Source organism: Aspergillus clavatus, genomic scaffold, assembly GCF_000002715.2.
Source record: "Aspergillus clavatus NRRL 1 1099423829806 genomic scaffold, whole genome shotgun sequence".
NCBI lineage: Eukaryota > Fungi > Ascomycota > Eurotiomycetes > Eurotiales > Aspergillaceae > Aspergillus > Aspergillus clavatus.
The window spans coordinates 1,318,794-1,341,181 of NW_001517093.1; the positions used below are offsets into that span (position 1 = coordinate 1,318,794).

At 53.1% G+C, this 22,388-nt stretch overlaps 9 protein-coding genes across 9 annotated transcripts, besides 6 other annotated features; 7 read left to right on the forward strand and 2 right to left on the reverse strand.

The window, feature by feature from the left end:
• The first annotated feature begins 1,160 nt into the window (after nucleotides 1–1,160).
• Nucleotides 1,161–1,233: a microsatellite.
• Nucleotides 1,234–3,132, forward strand: prnC (delta-1-pyrroline-5-carboxylate dehydrogenase prnC; the record flags this gene model as incomplete). Its single annotated transcript, XM_001268096.1, has 4 exons — nucleotides 1,234–1,368; nucleotides 1,424–1,531; nucleotides 1,595–1,956; nucleotides 2,016–3,132. 4 exons carry the CDS (start codon nucleotides 1,234–1,236, stop codon nucleotides 3,130–3,132), a joined length of 1,722 nt encoding a protein of 573 aa, XP_001268097.1.
• A 238-nt stretch (nucleotides 3,133–3,370) lies between these two features.
• Nucleotides 3,371–4,512, reverse strand: ACLA_083670 (sugar phosphate isomerase/epimerase family protein; the record flags this gene model as incomplete). Its single annotated transcript, XM_001268097.1, has 2 exons — nucleotides 3,371–4,039; nucleotides 4,108–4,512. 2 exons carry the CDS (start codon nucleotides 4,510–4,512, stop codon nucleotides 3,371–3,373), a joined length of 1,074 nt encoding a protein of 357 aa, XP_001268098.1.
• Nucleotides 4,513–5,138: 626 nt separating this feature from the next.
• On the forward strand, nucleotides 5,139–6,692 carry ACLA_083680 (6-phosphogluconate dehydrogenase, decarboxylating; the record flags this gene model as incomplete). The annotated part of the gene is made up of 1 exon (XM_001268098.1): nucleotides 5,139–6,692. The coding sequence occupies one exon, from the start codon at nucleotides 5,139–5,141 to the stop codon at nucleotides 6,690–6,692; it is 1,554 nt and encodes a 517-aa protein (XP_001268099.1).
• Nucleotides 6,693–7,097: 405 nt separating this feature from the next.
• Nucleotides 7,098–7,128: a microsatellite.
• Nucleotides 7,129–7,351: 223 nt separating this feature from the next.
• Nucleotides 7,352–8,429, forward strand: ACLA_083690 (S-methyl-5-thioadenosine phosphorylase; the record flags this gene model as incomplete). The annotated part of the gene is made up of 3 exons (XM_001268099.1): nucleotides 7,352–7,379; nucleotides 7,439–7,948; nucleotides 8,032–8,429. 3 exons carry the CDS (start codon nucleotides 7,352–7,354, stop codon nucleotides 8,427–8,429), a joined length of 936 nt encoding a protein of 311 aa, XP_001268100.1.
• A 1,153-nt stretch (nucleotides 8,430–9,582) lies between these two features.
• Nucleotides 9,583–11,829, forward strand: ACLA_083700 (alkaline phosphatase D family protein; the record flags this gene model as incomplete). Its single annotated transcript, XM_001268100.1, has 8 exons — nucleotides 9,583–10,032; nucleotides 10,086–10,245; nucleotides 10,296–10,365; nucleotides 10,422–10,454; nucleotides 10,512–10,666; nucleotides 10,713–10,851; nucleotides 10,907–11,163; nucleotides 11,213–11,829. 8 exons carry the CDS (start codon nucleotides 9,583–9,585, stop codon nucleotides 11,827–11,829), a joined length of 1,881 nt encoding a protein of 626 aa, XP_001268101.1.
• A 1,326-nt stretch (nucleotides 11,830–13,155) lies between these two features.
• Nucleotides 13,156–15,661, forward strand: ACLA_083710 (beta-glucosidase; the record flags this gene model as incomplete). Its single annotated transcript, XM_001268101.1, has 4 exons — nucleotides 13,156–13,725; nucleotides 13,776–14,027; nucleotides 14,080–14,538; nucleotides 14,585–15,661. 4 exons carry the CDS (start codon nucleotides 13,156–13,158, stop codon nucleotides 15,659–15,661), a joined length of 2,358 nt encoding a protein of 785 aa, XP_001268102.1.
• A 297-nt stretch (nucleotides 15,662–15,958) lies between these two features.
• ACLA_083720 (Saf4/Yju2 family protein) lies at nucleotides 15,959–17,186 on the forward strand (the record flags this gene model as incomplete). Its single annotated transcript, XM_001268102.1, has 3 exons — nucleotides 15,959–15,971; nucleotides 16,031–16,040; nucleotides 16,094–17,186. 3 exons carry the CDS (start codon nucleotides 15,959–15,961, stop codon nucleotides 17,184–17,186), a joined length of 1,116 nt encoding a protein of 371 aa, XP_001268103.1.
• Nucleotides 17,187–17,368: 182 nt separating this feature from the next.
• ACLA_083730 (phosphotyrosyl phosphatase activator) lies at nucleotides 17,369–18,892 on the reverse strand (the record flags this gene model as incomplete). The annotated part of the gene is made up of 3 exons (XM_001268103.1): nucleotides 17,369–17,812; nucleotides 17,864–18,215; nucleotides 18,264–18,892. The coding sequence occupies 3 exons, from the start codon at nucleotides 18,890–18,892 to the stop codon at nucleotides 17,369–17,371; spliced, it is 1,425 nt and encodes a 474-aa protein (XP_001268104.1).
• An 86-nt stretch (nucleotides 18,893–18,978) lies between these two features.
• Nucleotides 18,979–19,013: a microsatellite.
• Nucleotides 18,983–19,012: a microsatellite.
• Nucleotides 19,014–19,224: 211 nt separating the features above from the next.
• ACLA_083740 (uncharacterized protein) lies at nucleotides 19,225–21,491 on the forward strand (the record flags this gene model as incomplete). The annotated part of the gene is made up of 2 exons (XM_001268104.1): nucleotides 19,225–21,244; nucleotides 21,313–21,491. The coding sequence occupies 2 exons, from the start codon at nucleotides 19,225–19,227 to the stop codon at nucleotides 21,489–21,491; spliced, it is 2,199 nt and encodes a 732-aa protein (XP_001268105.1).
• A 421-nt stretch (nucleotides 21,492–21,912) lies between these two features.
• Nucleotides 21,913–21,948: a microsatellite.
• Nucleotides 21,913–21,949: a microsatellite.
• Nucleotides 21,950–22,388: the final 439 nt, after the last annotated feature.

Genomic DNA, 22,388 nt, shown 5'->3' on the forward strand with positions numbered 1-22,388 from the left:
TGATCCTGCCAGCGAGATCGATCTCGAATCTTCTCATCGCCTGACTTGTGTGCCACATGTTGGTGTTCTGGTTGTGGCCGGTGATACCCGGTGTTAGCCTTACCGCCAGCGATTGATCTGAGTCTGACAGGAATAGGATTAGACTCCGTAAGACACTACTACTAGTCTAGGTACTACATATTTGATATAGCTGGCCCACGCAGCCAATGATGGCTGAGAGATGTACAAACTGATGGAATAAGCTTTCATATCTAGACTTAGAGTAGGTTTTCCAAATGAACAGCCTTTTTTGGTATCCTGATCATTATTGCAGTGGATAACTTGTTCCAACCAGGATGTTGATCCGATATATCCCAGGAATTTTCTAATCCCAGTCAGATCCTGGGGATAGGACCTATCTTCTCTCTCAAGAGCCTAGGGAACGAAAGAGCAACCAGTTGTAGCCTAAGGTGAATGGTCTATTGTCACACTTCTACCTGTTGTACCATGGCAATACGGAGCAGGTATTATGTACTATATACACAGTACGTAGTATGTACTGTATCCCCACCATCAATAAGGTATCGATGAATTCCCATCCGTCAGCCTGTGGCCTGAGATTGACTAACTACAGAGGATAAGCATAGATCTCAATTCTAATACTTATAATTATACAAGTGAAAATGGAATCTGAAAAGATACCTTAGGATAATGAAATCAGTCGTACCGGCGTAAATACAAGATTCCGGCCCGGTTCACAGCGTCGGGTGTCCGGTTGGTCCCACCCGGAGCTGGTACCGGACCATACAGAGTACACCACCCGGCTCAATAGATTTTGCTAGCTGTGGGTACCAGGTAATGGTAATACCGTTACCTCTGACCAGTGTTCTTCCAGTGCTCCACGCCACCAGCAACTGATGCAACTGTTCGTTTGTTCGTTTGTGAGGGGGAATAAAAAGTACCGATCCCATATCGAATGGATTCAAGGACAACAGGGTAAAAATCAAAGGGTCCCATACGGTACGGTATTCTCTTCACCGCTGACTAACCCCGGCGTTGGAGTCGTCTGCCCATCCCTCGCTTTAAAAGTGTAGTAGTTTGGAGCTTTCCCCGCGTCCCTTTCGCTCCTCTCTCCTCTCTACCTGTAAGATATCCTGTGGTCTGGTTCATTGTGGTATCAGGAGAATCAAGAGAACCAAGAGAACCAAGAGAACCAAGAGAACCAAGAGAACCAAGAGAATCAACAGATCCAAGATGCAGTCCTCATTGCTTCCTCGCGTGAGAGCGCAGCCGTTCAAATGCCGTTCTCTTACATCCACCCTGGTCCGTAGCAGGGCCATGGGCTCCTATGCGACGTTCAAGGTGCCTCGCATTGACAACGAACCCAACGTACGTTTGGCCGAGCGTTTCCATACCATATTGCAAAGCATTGATATCAAAGCAGAAACATTATGCCCCTGGTTCGCCCGACCGCAAAGCTCTCGAAGAAGCCCTGGCCAAGGCCAAGCAGGATGCTCCTCTTAACGTACCACTTGTCATTGCGGGCAAAGAGGTGCGTATGGGGCCCCAATTGGTCGTTCTCAATCTACGGGATCCAGTCTCTAACACTGCGCAGATCAAGTCCTCGCAGACTTTCACCCAGCCCAGCCCCGCCTCCCATGCGCCCGTAGCCACCTACGCCAACGCCACCACCGCCGACGTTGAAGCAGCCATCAAGGCGGCCCTCGAGGCTCGCGAGTCGTGGGCCTCCACCTCCTTTGCGGATCGTGCGAGCGTCTTCCTCAAGGCCGCAGATCTGATCTCGACCAAGTACCGCTACGACATCATGGCCTTGACCATGCAGGGACAGGGAAAGAATGCCTGGCAGGCCGAGATCGATGCTGCGGCCGAGCTGTGCGATTTCTTCCGCTTCGGCGTCAAGTATGCCGAGGAGATGTACGCCCAACAACCGGTTCACAATGCCCCGGGAGTTTGGAAGTAAGTCTCTGCATTTGGTTCTGGCGGGGGAAAAAAAGAGACATCGCTAACTTCTCCAGCCGCGTCGAGTACCGTCCTTTGGAAGGCTTCGTCTACGCCATCAGCCCCTTCAACTTCACTGCCATCGGCGGAAACCTGGCGGGTGCCCCTGCCCTGATGGGCAACGTGGTGGTCTGGAAGCCATCCCCCGCCGCCATTGCGTCCAACTGGCTGGTCCACCAGATCCTTCTGGAAGCTGGTCTTCCCAAGAACGTCATTCAGTTCGTCCCCGGAGACGCCGAAGAAGTCACCAACACCGTCCTAAACCACCGCGAGTTCGCTGCTCTGCACTTCACCGGTAGCACCAGCGTCTTCCGCTCCCTGTACGGCAAGATCGCTTCCGGAGTCGCCGAGGGCAAGTACCGCAGCTATCCCCGCATCATTGGCGAGACCGGTGGGAAGAACTTCCATCTGATCCACAAGTCCGCCGACGTTCGCAACGCGGCTGTGCAGACCGTCCGCGGTGCCTTTGAGTTCCAGGGCCAGAAGTGCAGCGCCACCTCCCGCGCATACGTCGCATCCTCCCTTGCCGACCAGTTCTTCGAGCAGATCGCCACCGAGACCAAGAAGCTCAAGGTCGGCGAGCCCTCCGACTTTACCAACTTCTGCGGCCCCGTCATCCACGAGGCCTCCTTCAACAAACTCGCCCAGGTCATCGAGGACGCCAAGAACGACCCCGAACTCGAGCTCCTGGCCGGCGGCACCTACGACTCCTCCAAGGGCTGGTACATCCAGCCCACCATCTACCGCACCTCCAACCCGGACCATCCCCTCCTCTCGCGCGAGTTGTTCGGCCCCATCCTCGTCGTGCACCCCTACAACGACGCCGACTTCACCCAGATCTGCGAGAAGATCGACCAGACCGGCGAGTACGCCCTGACCGGCTCCATCTTCGCCCAGGACCGTGAAGCCGTCCGGGTGGCCGAGAACGCCCTCCGCAACACCGCCGGCAACTTCTACATCAACTGCAAGAGCACCGGTGCCGTTGTCGGCCAGCAGCCCTTCGGCGGTGCCCGTGCCAGCGGCACCAACGATAAGGCCGGCAGTGGGAACTTGCTCTCGCGCTTTGTCAGCCTGCGCTCCATCAAGGAGGAGTTTGTGCCGACGTACAACGTGGCGTATCCCAGCAATGCCTGAGCGGTGTAGGGCTGGAACAGATTTGGACTTTTTTGAAGTTTATGACAACTGCTGACTTTTTATTCCCCCATCTGTTTGATGCATTCCCAGTTTTTTTTTTTTGTTTTCCCTTGCATGTCCCTGGCGTTTTCTTTTGGCATGGTGTGTATGACCAAAAAATCTTTCTATCGTATAGTTAAAACGATGTGAATATATATTCTATTAACTTTTTACTTTATTTCTCCTTCGAAAAAAGCATCTATTGAGTCGCACAGTTCTTCAAAAGCTTCTGCATGCGCTCCATCGCTTGCTTCGCATACGGAATGATATCGTACTTCTTGCCCTTCCCCTGACTCCCAGAGTCGAAGATCTCCATGGAAAACCAGCCCCGGAACCCCGTCTTGAGTACCGCCCGCGCCACCTCCTCGATCGGCAGGTATCCGCCGTCATACGGCATGGGGCGGAAGTCATGGCTCCATCGGGCGCGCGGCCGCAGGCCCCAAAGGATTTTATCCTCGATCGGCCGGGTGGGCTTGTACGCGTCCGAGATCTGGAGCAGGTAGATTTTCTCCGGGGGGATGCTGCGCGCCAGCTCGTCCATGCTGGCGGCGAAGCGCCGGTTGAGCTCCTCGCGGTCGAGTTCCTGGCGGTCGACGGTCTCGATCCGGCCGGAGACCGTGGTCGGGTCGCCCCATTCGGAGCCGGCGGTTTGGAACGTATCCAGGCACAGGCCGACGTTGGGGCGGTCGACTTCCTTGACGATCTCCCAAGCGGCTTTCCAGGTGGGCGCGTGCGTGGACCAGCACCAGTTCTCGTAGGCGAGGCGCATGTTGCGTTTGGCGAGGAGGTCGGCTAGCTCGCGGAGGTCGGCCACGATGTCGGCGCGTTGGGTCGAGATCTTCTCCGCAGGCGTGTCTGTGGAGCCGACCTGGATTTTGACGATCCTGGGTGAGCTTGCAACGCTTAAGAGAGACAGGGATAGGAATTGGGACGTACATGTAGCAAATCCGTTCCGACGACGTTCATGATCTCAATCCACCCATTGGCCCTGGTGAAGGCGTCTTCGCGATCCACCGACCCGCGTGGCCACCCCTCAAAGTTCGCAAACGGTTGCAGCATCATCACTTTCAACCCACTGGCGCCGCACAACTTGCGGATCTCACCTGCCACCGGAATCAGCTCCGCGAAGTTCTCTGAGGCGACCTGGTGGTCCAGCACTCGCGATCCATAGTCGATGATGTCCGGGAATGACAGCTCGATGGCCGTGAAGCCGGCTTTACTGATAGCTTCGAGCTTTCGGGGAAGGGTGTCGGCATTGCTACTCCCAATGGAGCAGGAAGCGTACGCCAGAGGGATATTGCGGAATGAATCGTAGGTGAGTGATGAAGCTGAGGCGATCATGGTGCAAGGATATTGAGGAGTAAGACTTATGGGCCAAGTATCGATTTTCTAGTTTGAACTGAATCTCTAGTCAAAATGATCAAGTCGTATATCTGTAACTCCTGCAGTAAGACTTGCTGCACAGAATAATTTCAAAGAGGAAATAACTGAAGCTATGGCTGGAATCCGGTTGTTGACATGTGCCTGGATTTGATGCTGTCCGGAGGCGATGATGTAACCATGAGATTCAGCATCACCAATGACTATTGTGAGGGCAACTTCACTTTTACGCATGGGTTGTGAGCGCCGGCGGAGTCACGTTCCGACACAGCAACAGATAGAGAATCGGAATTCCAGCTCCGTTAAAATGAACGGTAAAGGGAAAAACTGCTGGGCCACTGCTACTGTCAGCATCGCGACACGACGTCTCGGCTCTCCGTGATGTAATTCAGGCGTACTCCCTCTGGCCTCCAGAGGCCAGACGAGCTCACCGATTGCCACTGACATGGTTGTTCAAGAAGCGATCGCATCGGTTTATTATTTGTAGGTTTTCTTCCGGGGCGTCGAGTTCCGTAGATTTTCTCTGCTGTTCCCCAATCACTGTTGTATAGAGATCGATTAACTGGAAGATACCATGAACCACTAAGATGGCATCAGCAGAAGACCCCGTTCGAACATTCAAGCGCATCGGCCTCGTCGGCGCCGGAAATATGGGCTCGATGATGACCTTTGCCTTCTCCGAGCTCGGCCTCGACGTTTCTGTATGGGATGTAAGTAGGGAGAATGTCGATTCGGTAATGAAGTTCGCCCACGGCGCCAAACATCTCAAAGGTAAAATCCGAGGATTTTATGATATTAATGAGTTTGTCAAAAGTCTGGACGGAGCCGAGCGAAAGTTGTTTATGTTCTCCATCACACATGGCCACCCGGCGGACTCAGTATTGCAGATGATCAAACCTGATCTGAAAGCCGGCGATATCATCCTTGACGGGGGAAATGAAAACTACCGACGGACAGAAAGAAGACAGAAGGAATGCGCGGAGATTGGAGTAAGCTGGATTGGAATGGGGGTTTCTGGAGGCTACCAGTCCGCACGACATGGGCCCAGCCTGTCGCCTGGTGGAGATGCGGAAACACTGAAGCTCGTTCTCCCTTTGCTAGAGCTTTATTCCGCCAAAGACCCCAAGACAGGAAAGCCATGCGTCACACGAGTCGGCCCAGGTGGCTCAGGACACTATGTGAAGATGGTCCACAACGGCATCGAGGGAGGCATGCTCTCAACACTTGCTGAGGCGTGGTCCATGCTACATCACGGATTGGGCCTCAACTATGACGAGATTGGCGACATTTTCGCCAAATGGAACCAAGACGGCGAGCTTAAGAATAACTTCCTCCTTAAGATCGGTGCGAATATTCTGCACCGGAAGAGAACCCCTCAAGGCGACTATCATGGCGAAGGAGCCAATAGAGATGGCGGCTATGTTTTGGATGATGTTCTCGACAAGGTGGTGCAGGATGACGACGGTACCGAAGGAACACCGTTCTGGTCGATCATCGACACCGCTGAACGCCATGTTTCAGCCCCTACCCTTGCAGCGGCTCATTATCTGCGCGTTGCAAGTGGAAACCGTGCGGAAAGAGTGCGAGTTGCAAAGAAACTTCACATGCCGAGCCCCAAACCCATTGAGACCATCAAAGATCGCAGCGCGTGCATCGACAATCTGCGACGAGCAGTTTACTGCTCCTTCCTAGCCTCGTTTTGTCAAGGACTAGAACTGATCGCTCGAGCTTCCGAGGACGAAGGATGGGACATTGATCTTGGTAGATGCCTTCAGATTTGGCGCGGAGGTTGCATTGTGCAGTCCGAAGCCATCGCAGATCTTCTCCAGCCTTGCCTGACATCCAACAAGCGACTAACAAACATGAAGTTTGTGGACGAAGTCGCTCGGGAATTGCACAAGAACTTTGACCCTTTGAAGGAGATCGTCACTGAAGGGATCATATCCGACCAGTACATGCCGGCGATGTCCGCTACGTTAGAATACTTGAAGTATGAAGGAGGAACAATGCTTCCAACCAAGTTCATGGAGGCTCAGATGGACTACTTCGGAGCGCATGCGTACCACAAGCCCAATATTCCGGGCGAAGATCCTGGTCTGGTGAAGAAGGGACCTCATCATTACGAGTGGTGCCCGGCTTGAGGTTGCAATCGACGCTGTTAGTGGCAGGAACAGGATTGTCATACTACATAATTTGTGAACTGTCAATAGGGGGATCAATGCATGTCATTTTAGAGCTTCTTGACTCATTTCTGACGAATCGGGATGAAGCCAAGCTTATGGACTGTGGTCGAACGTAGTCAATCATGGATGATGGATGAAGCACTGTAGGACCTTTCAGGCTGTAGATAGTGAAAAGTAACCCGAGGCATTAAATTCCATCGATCTGGCCCTACAGGCTGTTTCCCGGTCATAAAGAAATCACTTTGAATGCTTCTTGATAGGTCTCGTGTGTGGTTCAGGATGATTTCTGATGATGGATAGACATGGAGTTGTACTCCGTAGAAGTGAAAGTGATTGACTTTTGGATGGAGTACTTTGTTCCTGGATGCCTTGGTGCCTGATGTCTTGGTGCCTGAGGATCCACGTGGGGGTTCCGATAAGCGGCTTACCCAATCTGGATCTCAACCCCGCCAACGGGTCAGAAGTTTTTCGGCGTCAAGAGAATTATCAGGCTTGACGAATCTCCTGCTCTCGGGTTCTGTTGAATGCTCAGGATCTCTTCTCTTTGTCGACATCTATCTACTCCCACTTCGAGACCTTTCCGGAGAATTGAGTCTGCAAAGCAGCTAGCAAAGAGAATGGCTGCTCTTCCTAATACCTACGACGGTAAGTTGCTATTGATGGAATGTCCTTGAGCAGTCGTTGATCCGTTTTCTTGGACATAGAGCCCGTCCGTATCGCCGTCATTGGTGGTACTGGTCTTCGTGAGCTTCCTGGCTTCACCCAGGTTGCGTCGCTGTCGGTCACCACCCCCTGGGGCAACCCCTCCTCCCCGATCACCATCCTGCACCACCAGTGCTCCCACAACAACAAGACCGTCGCTGTCGCCTTCCTGAGCCGGCACGGCGCTCACCACCAGATTGCGCCCCATGAGGTTCCGGCCCGCGCCAACATTGCTGCCCTGCGCTCCATCGGTGTCCGTACCATCATTGCTTTCTCTGCTGTCGGCAGCTTGCAAGAAGAGATCAAGCCCCGTGATTTTGTTATCCCCGATCAGGTCATCGATCGTACCAAGGGTGTCCGCCCATGGACCTTCTTTGAAGGAGGTGTGGTTGCGCATGTTCCTTTCGGAGATCCCTTCGACGAGGGTATCGCCAAGGTTGTTAGAGCTTGCGGACACAGCCTGGAGGGCGAGGGTGTTGTTCTGCACGACCGGGGAACTCTGATCTGCATGGGTATGTTGATTGTGCACCTCGTCCGCGTCCAAATAGTAGTCTTTCTCAAGAAATTCAGGCTAATCATCTAATGACAAATTTAGAGGGCCCCCAATTCTCCACTCGTGCTGAGAGCAACCTATACCGTTCCTGGGGAGGCAGCGTCATCAACATGTCCTGCTTGCCTGAGGCTAAGCTGGCTCGTGAAGCTGAGATTGCCTACCAGATGATCTGCATGTCTACTGACTATGACTGCTGGCATGAGGCGACAGCCGACGTCACTGTCGAGATGGTCATGGGTCACATGAAGGCCAACGCCCAAAACGCCAGACATTTCGTCACTGCCGTCCTTGATGCTTTGGCCAGCGACGAGAACTCTGAGCTTGTTCAGGCGAAGCATGTTGCAGGATCCATCAAATTTGGTCTGAGCACGGCTCAGGCCAACTGGAGCCCTGAAGCCCGCGAGAAGCTGGAATGGCTCTTCCCCGGATACTGGAACTAGATTTTCTGATCTTCTTGGTGATGGACGAATTGCTTGAACATAATTATGTGCATAGATCTACTGCCTCGCATCGATGTCCATACTGGTTATGAAGTTATGAATATATACTGATTCAATTGTGTGAAGGTTGCAAGCCATAAGGATCTATCTGGCCGAGTCACCGTATACAAATTACACGTAAGATTCGGACTTCCTTCATCTGGAGGATACAACTAGGGGAGGATTCAGGCGGGGTCACGTTGCTTCTCAAGGTCTATTCCAACGACTAGTCACCTTGGATTGTTGGGTTTGTATTGGCGGAGTGTCTCTCATGGATAACAACTAATAAGCTGATTGCCCATCTCTGGAGAGTAAGTTAGACTACTGTTGTTCTAATGGCTATGACGCGCGCACTATTAATCCAACCTATGACCTTGAAGGGGCAGAATATATCGAGAATACTGTTCCAGTCTGCACAAATACATAATGATACAAATTCCGGGTCGCGGATCCTGCTCTTTTCCGTGCATTCCCCATCACGATATATCGCGCGGAAGGCAATACTTGGCCTCGGGATTACTCCGTACAGACGTCAAAATTGTTCAATGGCCTTGGGGCATTCCCCCATGCTGTATGCTCCTTTGGTCCAACACATCTCCAACGTCACCGGCTTTGCTGCTTCAAGATGTACAAAATCCACATCTATATACTTCCGTCTCAAAGAACTATACCAGCGGAGTCTTGGCAATCCAATCCGCCGAGCACGTGGGCTATGGTTCCTTCGTGCCAAGGCAGCCAAGCACGGGTGCGTTCAGCCAAAAGTAAAGCTTCAGTTTTACGCATGCTTGGGCTGCTCTCTGCGATTTGTCGCTTGGATATTGAGTGTGTCAAGTTTTGATTGATATCTTGGGTCCCGCCTATCTCTTGTGATGGGTCTTTGGGGTTCTCAATCTCGCTTAGGGGATGTTATGCTCTTGGGTGCTGTCGGCGGTCTCCATGCCAGTGATTGTTCGTTGTTCAAGCTCCCCGGCGCGGGGGGGGGGGGGAAGTTGTAGATGAAAATGACGGACAGCTTCTTTGACAGACCTTGCCAGGATGAGGTCTATAAATCGCCTTTCTTCCAGCATGCTCCGTTCTGTTTCTGTCTAACATTCTCTAGCTTTGCTCGAGCAACATGTGGTACTCCTTGTCCCTTCTCCTGTTGTCCGCCTCGACAGCTACGGCGTCGTATGCGGGTAACCTCAACTACCGCAGCCCCTCCTTCAACCATCCTGAGCTGGGAGTCTCTGTCCGTAAGGTTGCGAAGCGAAGCGACCCAGCCTCGGCCTTTGACCCCGAGAAGCTGAGCTTTACTCACGGTGTGGCATCCGGTGATCCATACGCTGACTCTGTCATCTTGTGGACACGTTGTTCTCCCACCTTCGACGATGTCCATGACAACAGCACCACGTCTGGCCTCGTGCCCTTGTATAACCCTGTGCCCATCTATTCGGGCAAAAAGAACAAGCCGGTTTCTAATGCTCCTGTCTGTTTGAACTACAAGGTTGCGCGTGATGAGGGCATGAAGAAGGTTGTCTCGGAGGGGACGGCGTTCACCAGTTCGGATATCGACTATACTGTCAAGGTGGGTGATGCGCCGTCGTTGTCGGTTGAACGCGGAAGTTAACACACGGTTAGGTCGAGGCAACCAAACTGAAGCCATTTACCACTTACTACTACCAGTTCAATGTCTGCAATTCGAACAAGAAGAGCCCTGTTGGACGCACCAAGACTGCTCCTGCGCCCAAGGACAAGGTCGATAACATCAATCTGGCTGTGTTCTCTTGCAGCAACTACCGTATGTCTTTTCTTGTATTTGACTAGACCAAATTGCTGATCAGTATCTAGCATTCGGATTCTTCAATGGTTACGGTAACCCTGTCCGAAAAGACTCTGTCGATTACGTTCTGCACCTAGGGTAATAACCACCTCGGATACAAAAAATGATTGTGCGGCAGGCTGACTTGGAAATAGCGACTATATCTACGAGTACAAGAACGGCGATTAGTATGAACTTGCAACACCCATCGTGTACCAAATCAAGACTAACTCCTTATTGCGCAGTGGCTGGGGAGACAGTATCGGACGCATCTCTCAACCGGATAAATCAATCTTCACGCTTTATGATTATCGCAAGCGCTTGGCCACCTATAGAACCGATCTGGATCTGCAGGCAAGCCACCAGAGCTTCGCCTGGATTCCAGTTTGGGACGATCATGGTTTGTGGACTCGAATATCAATCAGTTCATGCACTAACAAGAGCAGAGGTGTCTGACAATACCTACCGGGACGGATCTTCCAAGCTCCATAATGAGGAGGACTCCTTCCTAACACACGGCGGAGTATCCGTGGACCAGCGCAAGATGAATGCCGTGCGCGCTTATTTTGAGTGGATGCCTATCAGGTAGGTCATGGCTATGCATATAAATGTTTTACCCCCGGTAGCTGATCTTGCGCAGACAAGTCGATATGGACGACAACCTTCGTATTTGGAGGAACTTCCAGCTTGGTTCCCTGGTTGACCTGATCATGCTGGACACCAGACAGTATGACCGCTCGATCACTGACACATACGATAATACAGACTATATCTACCAGATCGCGGACGATGCTAGTCGGACTTTGATGGGCAGCCGGCAGGAGAACTGGTTCTACCGCAACCTCATTGACTCATCCAAGAGGGGAGCCCACTGGCGCATCATCGGTAGTCAAATTGGTACGAGATTGGATCCCTTCTACATGATGATCAACTAACAAGCTGCTAGTCTTCTCTCGGCTCAACCAGTCGATTGCCAATCCCGAACACCACCTGAATGCCGATGCCTGGGATGGCTATCTGGCCAACAAAAACCGCACTCTCCAGACGCTGTATGACAACCAGATTGGCAACAATATCATGATTGCCGGGGACTCTCATGCCAACTGGGTGAGTGACGTGGCTTGGCTCGATAATAAGCCCTACGACTCTAAGACCGGAGCCGGTGCTATTGGTGTCGAGTTCGCGGGAACCGCTCTCACGTCGCCGTCCCCTTACGGACAGAACATTTCCATTGCCGATGCCAACAAGGCGTCAAAGTCTCTGGTCGCAAACAATGAGGAGCTTCAGTGGTCCGAGTTATATTACCGCGGTTACTTTGAGCTTCACATCACTCCCCAGGAGGTGGAAGCCCGCTTCTTCGGTCTTCCCAACATCAAGGAGCGCAACGGCGGTGAGATCTCGCTTGCCAATTTCACTGTCAAGAGCGGCGATAATCGACTAGAGCGCAACTCCAACGGTATGGTGGCCGGAGGCTCCGTGGTCAATGGATGGCTCAAGAATGGGCGGGTGGTCCCGACTAATCAGACCTACGATACCACTACCGGTGCTTACACAGTACTATGAGTATGCGTACTGAACTGACAGGTCGATCAAATGGATGCATTATGTTTTTATGTGGATGAGGTGGATAATTGATGCTGTATATATTAACCGATTGGCGGACTTTGTCATTTGGAATTCCTGGCACATCACAAAGCACACGAAGAAGCGAAGAAGCGATAGTCCGATTGGAGTAGCGCTTCTAAGAATAACTAATCTACGATACTGGTTCTGGAGAATGTTGCGATCCTCTCTATCTATCAGACTGAGTCACTGACAGTGTGGCTAGCGATCCGCAGAGAATACCCCTGAATATCATCTGCAGACACAGACAGCTTGATGGGGAATTTCGAGGGGAAATGATCATCCAGCCCAAGACTAATGTCTCAAGCGAGCACACTTGGAACTCTTGCTCGACGTTTAAACCATGAAAAACGATGCTCGTCTCACTCGAATTGTGGTCGTAAAGAGTTCATGATCAGCTCAAGGATTTTTCACGTTTCAACCTTCAAGACATGTGGAATGAAGGGGAATTCGTCCCCCATTGCCCATCCTCTTCTTGCGCACCATGCAAGAAATGCAACCGAGCGTCCCATGATCGATAACTGGGAACCATCCCTGCTTCGTCGTCCGTAATCGTCAACCGACTAGACTGCAACTGGCATCGCTTCGAGACAAACTGAACTCCGTCGTCTTGGCCATCGACGCCAGACCGTCATTAATCAGTATCCTCCAGTGAGCTGCATCGAATGCGAGGCACGATCGTGCTTCTTCACCGGATTAGACACTGCAGATGGGGAAGGGGATGTGGGCACATGCTGGATATGATTCTTGAGGAAATGAACAGGTCGCAAATAGGGAAATGCTCCGATGTGCCGATGTCGATGACCTGTCCACGATGCCTGGATGAACATGGTATCCCTGGCAAGCTGAGTCGTGGAGGGTACATCTCCCTTCCCCCTCTTTGCTCTGACCTAGGACGAAATGATATATCTAGTCCAGTCTACTCCGCATCTTCACTGGGGTCCTCATCTTGGTTTCGATCGCTCTTTCGACTGACAGCTTGGGGTTCTAATTGTCCAACTACTTGCTCTTGTTTTAGGACCTAATACACTGGTGGAATCGATCAAGCCAACCATGCCCGGGTTTGCAACTTACCTGGCTCTTGGGTCGATTGTCCCATGGGCGCTGTCATCGCCTACACCAGGGTCGGCAACACATTCCATAGATTTGCAGCCACGAGACTCAGGAGATGGATACTTTTCTCCGCCATACTATCCAGCCCCCAATGGAGGATGACTCGCGGACTGGGCCGAGGCCTACCAAAAGGCGCAACGGGTTGTGAGCAACATGACCCTGGCGGAGAAAGTAAACCTAACCACCGGTACGGGGATCTTCATGGGCCCCTGCGCTGGCCAGACCGGCAGTGCGCTACGCTTCGGGATCCCCAGTCTCTGCCTCCATGATTCGCCTCTGGGAGTGCGGAACTCCGACCACAACACGGCGTTTCCGGCCGGAATCACTGTCGGCGCCACCTTTGACAAGGACCTCATGTACGAGCGTGGTGTTGGAATGGGTGAAGAGTTTCGCGGGAAGGGAGTCAATGTCCTCTTGGGGCCATCGGTTGGTCCTATGGGGCGTAAACCCAGAGGTGGTCGCAACTGGGAGGGATTCGGTGCGGACCCGAGCCTTCAAGCAATTGGCGGTGCGCAAACGATCAAGGGGATCCAGAGCCGGGGTGTCATTGCCACGATCAAGCATTACATTGCCAACGAGCAGGAAATGCATCGCATGAGTAGCATCGTGACCAAAGGCTACTCGTCCAACATCGACGATAGGACTCTGCACGAGCTCTATCTGTGGCCCTTTGCGGAGGGTGTGCGAGCTGGCGTGGGCTCTGTCATGGCGGCATACAATGACGTGAGTGACCCCTGCGTTGCAAGCCCGTCGAATCACTAACAGATCTGTAGGTCAACAGTTCAGCCTGTAGCCAGAACAGCAAGCTTCTGAACGAGATCCTGAAGGATGAGCTGGGTTTCCAGGGATTCGTCATGACCGACTGGCTGGGCCAATATGGTGGAGTCTCCTCAGCTCTAGCCGGCCTGGATATGGCTATGCCCGGAGACGGTGCTGTACCACTGTTTGGCGATGCTTACTGGGGCTATGAGCTCTCTCGCTCGGTTCTCAATGGTTCTGTCCCAGTGTCACGGCTAAATGACATGGTAGGAGCACCTTTGATAGGTCATTTGCTTCTTGACTAACAAATGGATACAGGTCACTAGAATCGTTGCAACCTGGTACAAATTTGGCCAGGATAAAAATTACCCGCTGCCCAACTTCTCAATGAACACCCAGGATGCGAAAGGGCCATTGTATCCAGGTGCTCTATTTTCCCCATCGGGGGTCGTCAATCAATACGTCGACGTTCAAGGAGACCATCATGTCACCGCAAGGGCTATTGCAAGGGACGCCATTACCCTGCTGAAGAATGAAGACAATATCCTACCTCTGCAAGGGAACGACTCTTTGAAAGTGTTTGGAAGTGATGTCGGCGGGAATCCTGGAGGCCTCAACTCTTGTAACGATCAGGGATGCAACAAAGGGGTGTTGACTATGGGATGGGGGAGTGGAACGTCTAGACTTCCCTACCTGGTCACGCCACAAGATGCCATTGCCAACATCTCCTCCGCGACTGAATTCTATATCACCGACAATTTTCCTTCGACGGTCTCGGTGAGCCCTTCAGATATCGCTGTTGTGTTCATCAATGCCGATTCAGGAGAACTACATCACCGTCGAAGGTAACCCAGGTGACCGAACGACAGCCGGCCTCAAGGCGTGGCACAACGGCGACGATCTCGTCAAGGAAGCTGCGGCTAAGTTCTCCCAGGTGGTTGTGGTCGTGCACACCGTGGGACCCCTCATCATGGAGGAATGGATCGATTTGCCATCGGTCAAGGCCGTCCTCGTCGCTCATCTTCCTGGCCAGGAGGCCGGCAACTCACTGACTGATATCCTTTTTGGCGCATACAGCCCCAGCGGCCATCTACCATACACCATCCCCAGTAGTGAATCGGATTACCCGTCCAGCGTGGATCTAATCTCACAGCCCTTCGGCCAGATCCAGGACACCTACACCGAAGGACTATACATCGACTACCGCCACTTCATCAAGGCCAACATCAGACCGCGATATCCGTTCGGCCACGGACTCTCGTATACCACGTTCAGCTTCTCGCTGCCCACAGTGACACCGGGGACTGCGCTTGAAAGCGCGTATCCACCGACCCGGCCCTCCAAAGGCACGACCCCAACATACGCAAACACCGCCCCCGATCCATCGGAAGTAGCCTGGCCAAAGCACTTCGACCGCATCTGGCGCTATCTCTACCCATACCTCAATAACCCCGAGGGCGCCGCGAAGAATTCGAGCAGCAAGTACCCTTATCCAGACGGCTACACAACTGAACCAAAGCCCGCCCCACGCGCTGGTGGCGCGGAAGGAGGCAACCCTGCCCTCTGGGACGTCGCTTTTACTGTCAGCGTGACGGTCACGAATACCGGCAAGCGTCCTGGCCGTGCGGTGGCTCAGCTCTACGCGGAATTGCCAGAGAGCTTGGGGGTAGAGACGCCGTCGCGGCAGCTGCGACAGTTTGGGAAGACGAAGACTCTGGCGCCTGGCGCCAGCGAGACTCTTCGGTTGGGGATTACTCGAAAGGACCTCAGTGTATGGGACACGGTGGTGCAGGATTGGAAGGCGCCTGTGAACGGGGAAGGGGTCAAGATCTGGATTGGCGAAAGTGTGCTGGATATGCATGGGATGTGCGAGATGGGTGGGGGATGCACTGCTATATAATACATCCTGTACATGTTGAGCTGCTTGTACATATGTCACTATCTAACTAATCATTATTGTTCATTGTTCCGAAATCTTATAGCAGCGAGCATAATAATTATACCAAAGGTCATAGCACAGCTGACTAATGCATGACCATCACTATTGTGCGTTCTGAACAGTCGACAACTCCATGCTATCACCATCATCCCTCGACCATCACCGGTCACGAGTTCGACCGGTGCCTCTACAAAGAGAACTCTCGCAACTGCGATGTAAGATACTCTCTGAGAGAGCAAAGGACATCCAAACTCCAAAATGCAGGGCTTCAGTACGTACCTTCCCCCCGGCGCCTCCGCGGGGAGCCCCAAAACTAACGCCTTACAACAGACATGGGACGGTTCGTGCACCCCGCACACTCTCCCCTCCGATCTCACCTAATTCAAACTTCAGATATGTCCCGCCGGACCAAGAGGGCCTCACGACAGGCAACAAGCTCGCCGGCAAACACCCACTGGGCGCGCGCGCGCGACACCTCCGCACAACCGGTGCACTCATCGTCCGCTTCGAGATGCCGTTCGCGGTGTGGTGCACGACATGCAAGCCGCACGAGACGCTAATCGGGCAGGGCGTGCGCTTCAACGCGGAGAAGAAAAAAGTCGGGAACTACCACTCGACTCCGGTGTACAGCTTCCGCATGCGCCACCCGCCGTGCGGCGGCTGGATCGAGATCCGCACCGACCCGCAGAACACGGCGTATGTGGTGGCAGAGGGGGGCAGGAAGCGGGATACCGGGGACGAGGGTGGGGCGGGGGAGCTTGTGCTGAGGGGTGTTGGCGCCGGAGCAGGCGCGCGGGAGGAGGATCCGTTTGCGCGGCTGGAGGGGAAGGTGGAAGATAAGCGGCGGGCGGAGACGGAGAGGTCGCGGATTGAGGATCTGGCCCGGCGGCAGGCGCGCGACTGGGAGGATCCGTATGAGCGGTCGCGGCGGCTGCGGCGCACGTTCCGAGCAGAGCGCAAGGTGCTGGAGAGTGCGGAGGCGAAGCGGGAGGCGCTGCGCGAGAAGATGAGTTTGGGGATTGAGTTGGTGGACGAGACGGAGGAGGATCGTGCGCGGGCTGGGATGGTGGATTTCGGCGCCGCGGAGGATACGGCGCGGGCGGTGGCTCGCAATCGCCCGTTGTTCGAGTCAGCGGTGCCTATGCCGTCGTCGTCGTCGTCTGCAGCTCGATCGGGGAAAAAGGATTCGAAACGGGTCAAGGCAGCGGACGCGCTGGCAGACCGCAAGGCGCAGTTTCGTAGCGCACTGACGGGGAATACCCGGGCTGCAGTGGATCCGTTTCTGGTGCACGATGGAAGCGCATGGCGGCCGGACGTGAAGAGGCGGAAAACGGCGTCGAGTAAAGTCGCGGATGGCGCGAGGGAGCCTGAGCAGGTGGGCGCAGATGTCGATGGTCAAGCTTCTCTAGCCTCGGATGAACGTCCGGTCGAGGTTCGCCCACCTGCCGCAACTGCCTTGGTCAACTATGGGTCTGACTCCGATTAATTCTCGGCTGCCTGATTATTATGGTTATGTATACATTACTACGGCGTTCTGATTATATGATACCCGGTGGAGTCTGGTTAATGAGCATGGATTATATTTTGATTTGAGTGTTCATAAGAGTTTCGTGAACGGGTATTGTAGCAGGACACATGTGAACGATGTACGACCAAGGCGATTTGCGACTATTTCGCCCAGGGAGCCTTTGTGGTATGACTCGGGTCACCAGCGGGAGCCGGCCCTGCTGAGGCTGACCCTGCCCAAGGGGCTCTGGTAGGGGCCATCGGCCCCGGGGGCAACCGAGACGTATCAGGAAGGGCCGAGGAAGTCGGTCCTCCCGAGAGTCCTCCGTCTCTTCTTGTTGCCCATGGTGCGGCGGTTCCTACGCCACCCGGCGGTGCAGCCCGGGTGCCAGATGCCCAAGGCGCCCTCGTTCCGGATTGAGGTGGCTGTTCCGTGATTGGGGCACCAGATTCCCTCTGTGACCGAGGTGCTGACGTTGTATGGACTGACATCGGTGGTGGGACGGCATTTGGATCTCGGTCCCAGCTGAAGAGAGAACCGAATGGGAAGTGCTGAACCACGGGGAATTTGGAGAGGACCTCTGCATTATACATCTTGATCATACCCTAGAGCCGGACGTTAGTGGTAGTTTTCGGGGTGGGCGAAGAGCAACCAACCTTGTTGATTTTGGCCCAGCCCGCTGGGATACCGGAGATATCGTACAGCATAGGGCTGTGTTCCCAGAACGGCCCCTTCTTGACATCATAGATGAAGCCGATAGCAGAGAAATATAGGTTCGATCTCCTCTCTCGTTCGACAATGTTCGCCTTGGTGACGCTGTTAGGCGCCGGAGCATCTGGTAGAGAGCCTTCTTCGGGAGTCAGGTCGGATTCCGAGACGGCTGGGGCCAGTTGCGCGGATCCAAAGATGTACGGGATGAAAGAGTGGTCATCAAGACCCCAAACACCGTGGGATCCAGCCGGTTCAAGCGTGTAGCGCTTGATGATGGTTCGGACCAGTTCGAGATACCTAGAGTAGAGTCAGTTTTAGCCCGTCGTGGGGTATCGCTGTACACACGGTTGTATCACGCCCAAGACAAGAGCTCTCTCCTCCACTCCTGGCGTGCTCTGCGGGAACCCATTGAGCTTCCATATCGCAGCGAGAAAAGCGAGGAAGCTCAGCTCATGTCCCGTCCCATAGTCCAGCCTTTGAGGACTCCCCCAGCTGCCCAGAAAGTATGCCTTCAGCTCCTCCTCTGCCGTCACGCCGTTCGAATCCACCGACTTGGTCTGTAATAGTTTGGACGAGAGACACTCCTCCAGTAGCTCCGAGGCGCGAGCCTCCACGAGCTCGTGCCACCTGCGGAAGCTTATATTCCCAAACCTACGAGGACCTGTGTCAGGAGGTGCCTCTTCGAGAAGCTCCTCTAGCTTGATCAGCAGCTGTTGTAGCTGCCGTATGGGTGCGGAGAACTCGACGGCGTCCGTGTTGATGGGCCAGGTTTGAATGGTGCCATCAGGCAGTTTTGCGGGAAACATGGCTCGATTCAGCTGAAGGAGGAAGGTCATAATGTCGACATAGGCTTTGGACACGAGGAATTCGGAGACATCTTGCGACTCGTTGATTCTTTTGATGGGAGTGATGAAGTTGTGCCCCGCGGAGGGGTCGAGGGTCGGGAGAACGCGCAGAGGAAACCCATCTGCCATTGTGAAGGGATGGATAGGATATTTAAAAATGTTTGAAATGCATAACTAGATAGATAATAGCAATAGATGGAATCGAAAAGGGAGAATGTGGTTGTTGTTGTTGTTGTCGTTGTTGTTGTTGAGTTATTCGCCTCGGATGTCCCGATTTCATGACGATGATGTCGATCAGCCTGACAACAGAGAATGAGCAGATCCCAAAGTTCTCCGCCAAAAAAAACGGGACGAGTCTACAACAACATGACATCCATCACCATCGAAACAACGTCCTTCTCTTCCCTACGACTTCTCTCCGGAATTACCTGAATTATTTGTGCAATAGATGGCCAGGCAAAATGAGTTCTGCGCGGAAGAACAAGCGGAACTCGACCATCCAATCCGTCGATCACATCAATAGTCTTATGGACACGAGCAGAAGCAAGCCACGCATTCGTCGTCTGCCTTCTCAGCCCATCAACCGATTCCGGTCCCGAACGCCTCAAGTCTTGCGAAGCGATGGTCTTCAGGAGATTCCGTCTTCATCCCCGGCGAAAACGCGACCGTCATCCCGACGCGTACCCCAGACCGACATTATCTCTCCACGGCGCTCTGGACGTATTCGAAAACATTTTCAAGCTGAATGGACCCCTAGTCGACGATCGCGGCGCTTAGCCCATGTCAGAGAGGAGGGCGAGGTGCAAAGAGGGCAGCATGAGGATAGGGATGACGACGACGATGATGATGATTCTGGGGATGAGGAAGAACTGGATGAGGGCATTGACAAGCACCTGTCCAGAAGGCTAATCGAAACAAGAGTAGCAGACATGACGGAGGTTGACAGACCAGGGGAGTCGGATGAAGAGAGGAGCAGTCAAACAGGCGACATTCCCTTCAGACTTCCCTCCCCTCCAAACATAAACGATGAAGCATCTTTAATGAACGAGGAGCAAGACCGGCGGCTCGATAAGCCAGAGGTGATCATCAATACAAGAGCAAGTGAGGAATTAGAGGATAGTCACGGCCCGGAGTCAATTACAGCGGTCGAAACTACACGGGAGGTCGAATCCCCAAGATGGAATATTACAGCGCCAGGCACACGAAGGCACACACTCGCAGCTCAAGGCGTAAACCAGGATTATTGGACATTGAGAACGAAACGGCAGACCAGAAGTTCGCCATTCGAACAGGCTATTCGATCCACCGACCGGAAGAGTTCGAACACCGAGTCAGAGTATCGTGCTACTGGAAGTGACAACTCATCGGAATCCGAATATCTAGTCGAGGAAGAGGCAGAATCGGATGCCTATTCAGAGGTACAATCAGAGTTGGGGTCAGAACAAGATTCGATACCAGAGTCGGTACCAGCGACGGTACCACAGGCAGAGACCGAACCGAACTCCCTCCGTCCGACTCGTCCTGTTGAAAAAGAACTTGCTGCCAAAACGTCGGCATCCAAGAGATACCATACTAGTGAATATGAGCAAATTTCTCAAGAGAGGGTCGTGCGTCGACGGTCGACACCGATTTCCGTCCACTCAGATCCATCAGTATCGGATAGAGAGCAGGAGCGCAGAACCCGCCGACGCTCGAAAGATAGAGCGCCTATCGAACTCATCAATACTGCCACGAACGAAAGAGAAGCAGGGGACAATGTGAGCAGTGTGGAGGAGAACGCTGGTGACAAGTCATGGTTCGTTGAGGCGTCAAATCTTGGAGATCAAAAGGACAATTGGGACACTCTCGTCGCAGAAGCCAAAAAGCTGAAAGAACATGACCAGCTCCCTTGCGCTGAGGAATTTCTGGAAATGAAGAAGTATCTGTCTCAGTTACGCACGAGATACACCAAGATCATCAAGGAGCTGAAATCTCAGCGTGGGCCTCTCCGGGAGAATCTACGCGAGTGCGAAGGTCTTCGGGATGCCATCTCCAAGGAGGGACTGAAGCTTCTCGACAACGTCTATTACCTTGCGATCCGACGCAAAGAGTCATATCAATTGCTGAAAAAATCGGAGGAGTTGGTCGAGGGGTTTGAAGTGCATGTGCTCCCTGCGCTGATTAAGATGATCCTTCTTTGCTTCGAGGCGTACTACACCAACCGGAAACTCTTCCCTTCGTCGCTCCGACACCTGGTTGGGGCAATGAAACTACTCCTACAGTTTTGCGACCGGGTGGTCAGCCTGCGCGACGAGCGTTATGTGACCTGCGAAATCCGTAGCCGGACCATCCGCAAAGCACTTATGAGGTTAATGGAAGCGCTCGATGCCGACTTGTTACAGCCGCGTCGTGACGATGGCCATCCTGCTGCAGTTAGCCCCCGCCGGAACTGGAGTGAGGATGAAAAGGCGGCTCTGATTGACGGACTGAAGCTGTATCAGGGTGAGTTGATCTGAGTGGTGCTCTGTCCTCCAGATATTGATGCATGGATTGATTGTTTGATGCGATAGGCGAGGACCGGTACATGCGACTAGTGTGTCATTTTGGACAGCAACTCCGCCACCGGACGCTACAGGAGCTACAGATCAAAGCCCGCGAAATCCATGATCGGTTAATCCCTCGCATTCAAGAGGATCTTTTGACGGTTGAAGGCCGTCGACTCTGGCAATGGCTGTTGAGTGTGCGATGAGTGGGCTAAGAGAGAACTTTGGCTGATGAGGATTTTATTTTATTTTTATTTTTTTTCTCTGCATCTTTGATATATCAGGCGCGCATCTGTTTTCAGTATACCCCTATTTGTTTTGAATTTCTTGCATCTCCAGAGGATCGATCTGATCAACCATGGATCGAGCACGGATGAAGACAGAGAGAGAGAGAGAGAAAGGCGCGTCAACAAACAAACAACGCGAGCCATGATACCAGTCCAGAGCTTCTGGATGGCGGATTGTAGGAAAGGGAAGTTGTCTGTATCTAGTCCTCGATCCCTATCATCGTAATAATAGTAGACTTGACTATTCTCCTTGACTAGAAAGACTAAAGAAAGTACTCTGTAGTCTGTACAGTGACTGTTGATCAGCGTTCGTCTCTCCGCCTTTTCCCCCCTCGGTGTTTCTCTCTCTCTCTCTCTCTCTCTCTCTCTCCTCTCTCCTACTCCTACTCCTACTACAGTACTAACTAGCTACACCTTACTCTGTACTTCTGTCATTGCTGCATGTCTCCCCTTTTCTCTTTAGCTTCTTCTTGCACTTCCTCTTCCCCTAGACTTATTATCTCTTTAATCCCGATTCCCTTCCATTGATCGTGTCTCTTTGAGCACCACCCGGTCATTGCGGGAGTGATTTGTTGTCCCGCCAATTGATCCCCCCCCTATAAAAAGCTACTACTGCTCCCGTTCACCTCCAATTGTGGTCCAACAGCCACAGAAACACACTAAAAAAAAGGGCGTCCTCCCTCCTGTTGGCCACTTGACTCAGTTGGTATCCCGCATTGGCTGCAGACAGACTTTCCATCGGTTTGTGATCTGGTGAGTTGTCCTCCCGAAGGTGATCTTCTTCTCCCCATCTCCCTCTGCTCTCTGCCTTTCCAT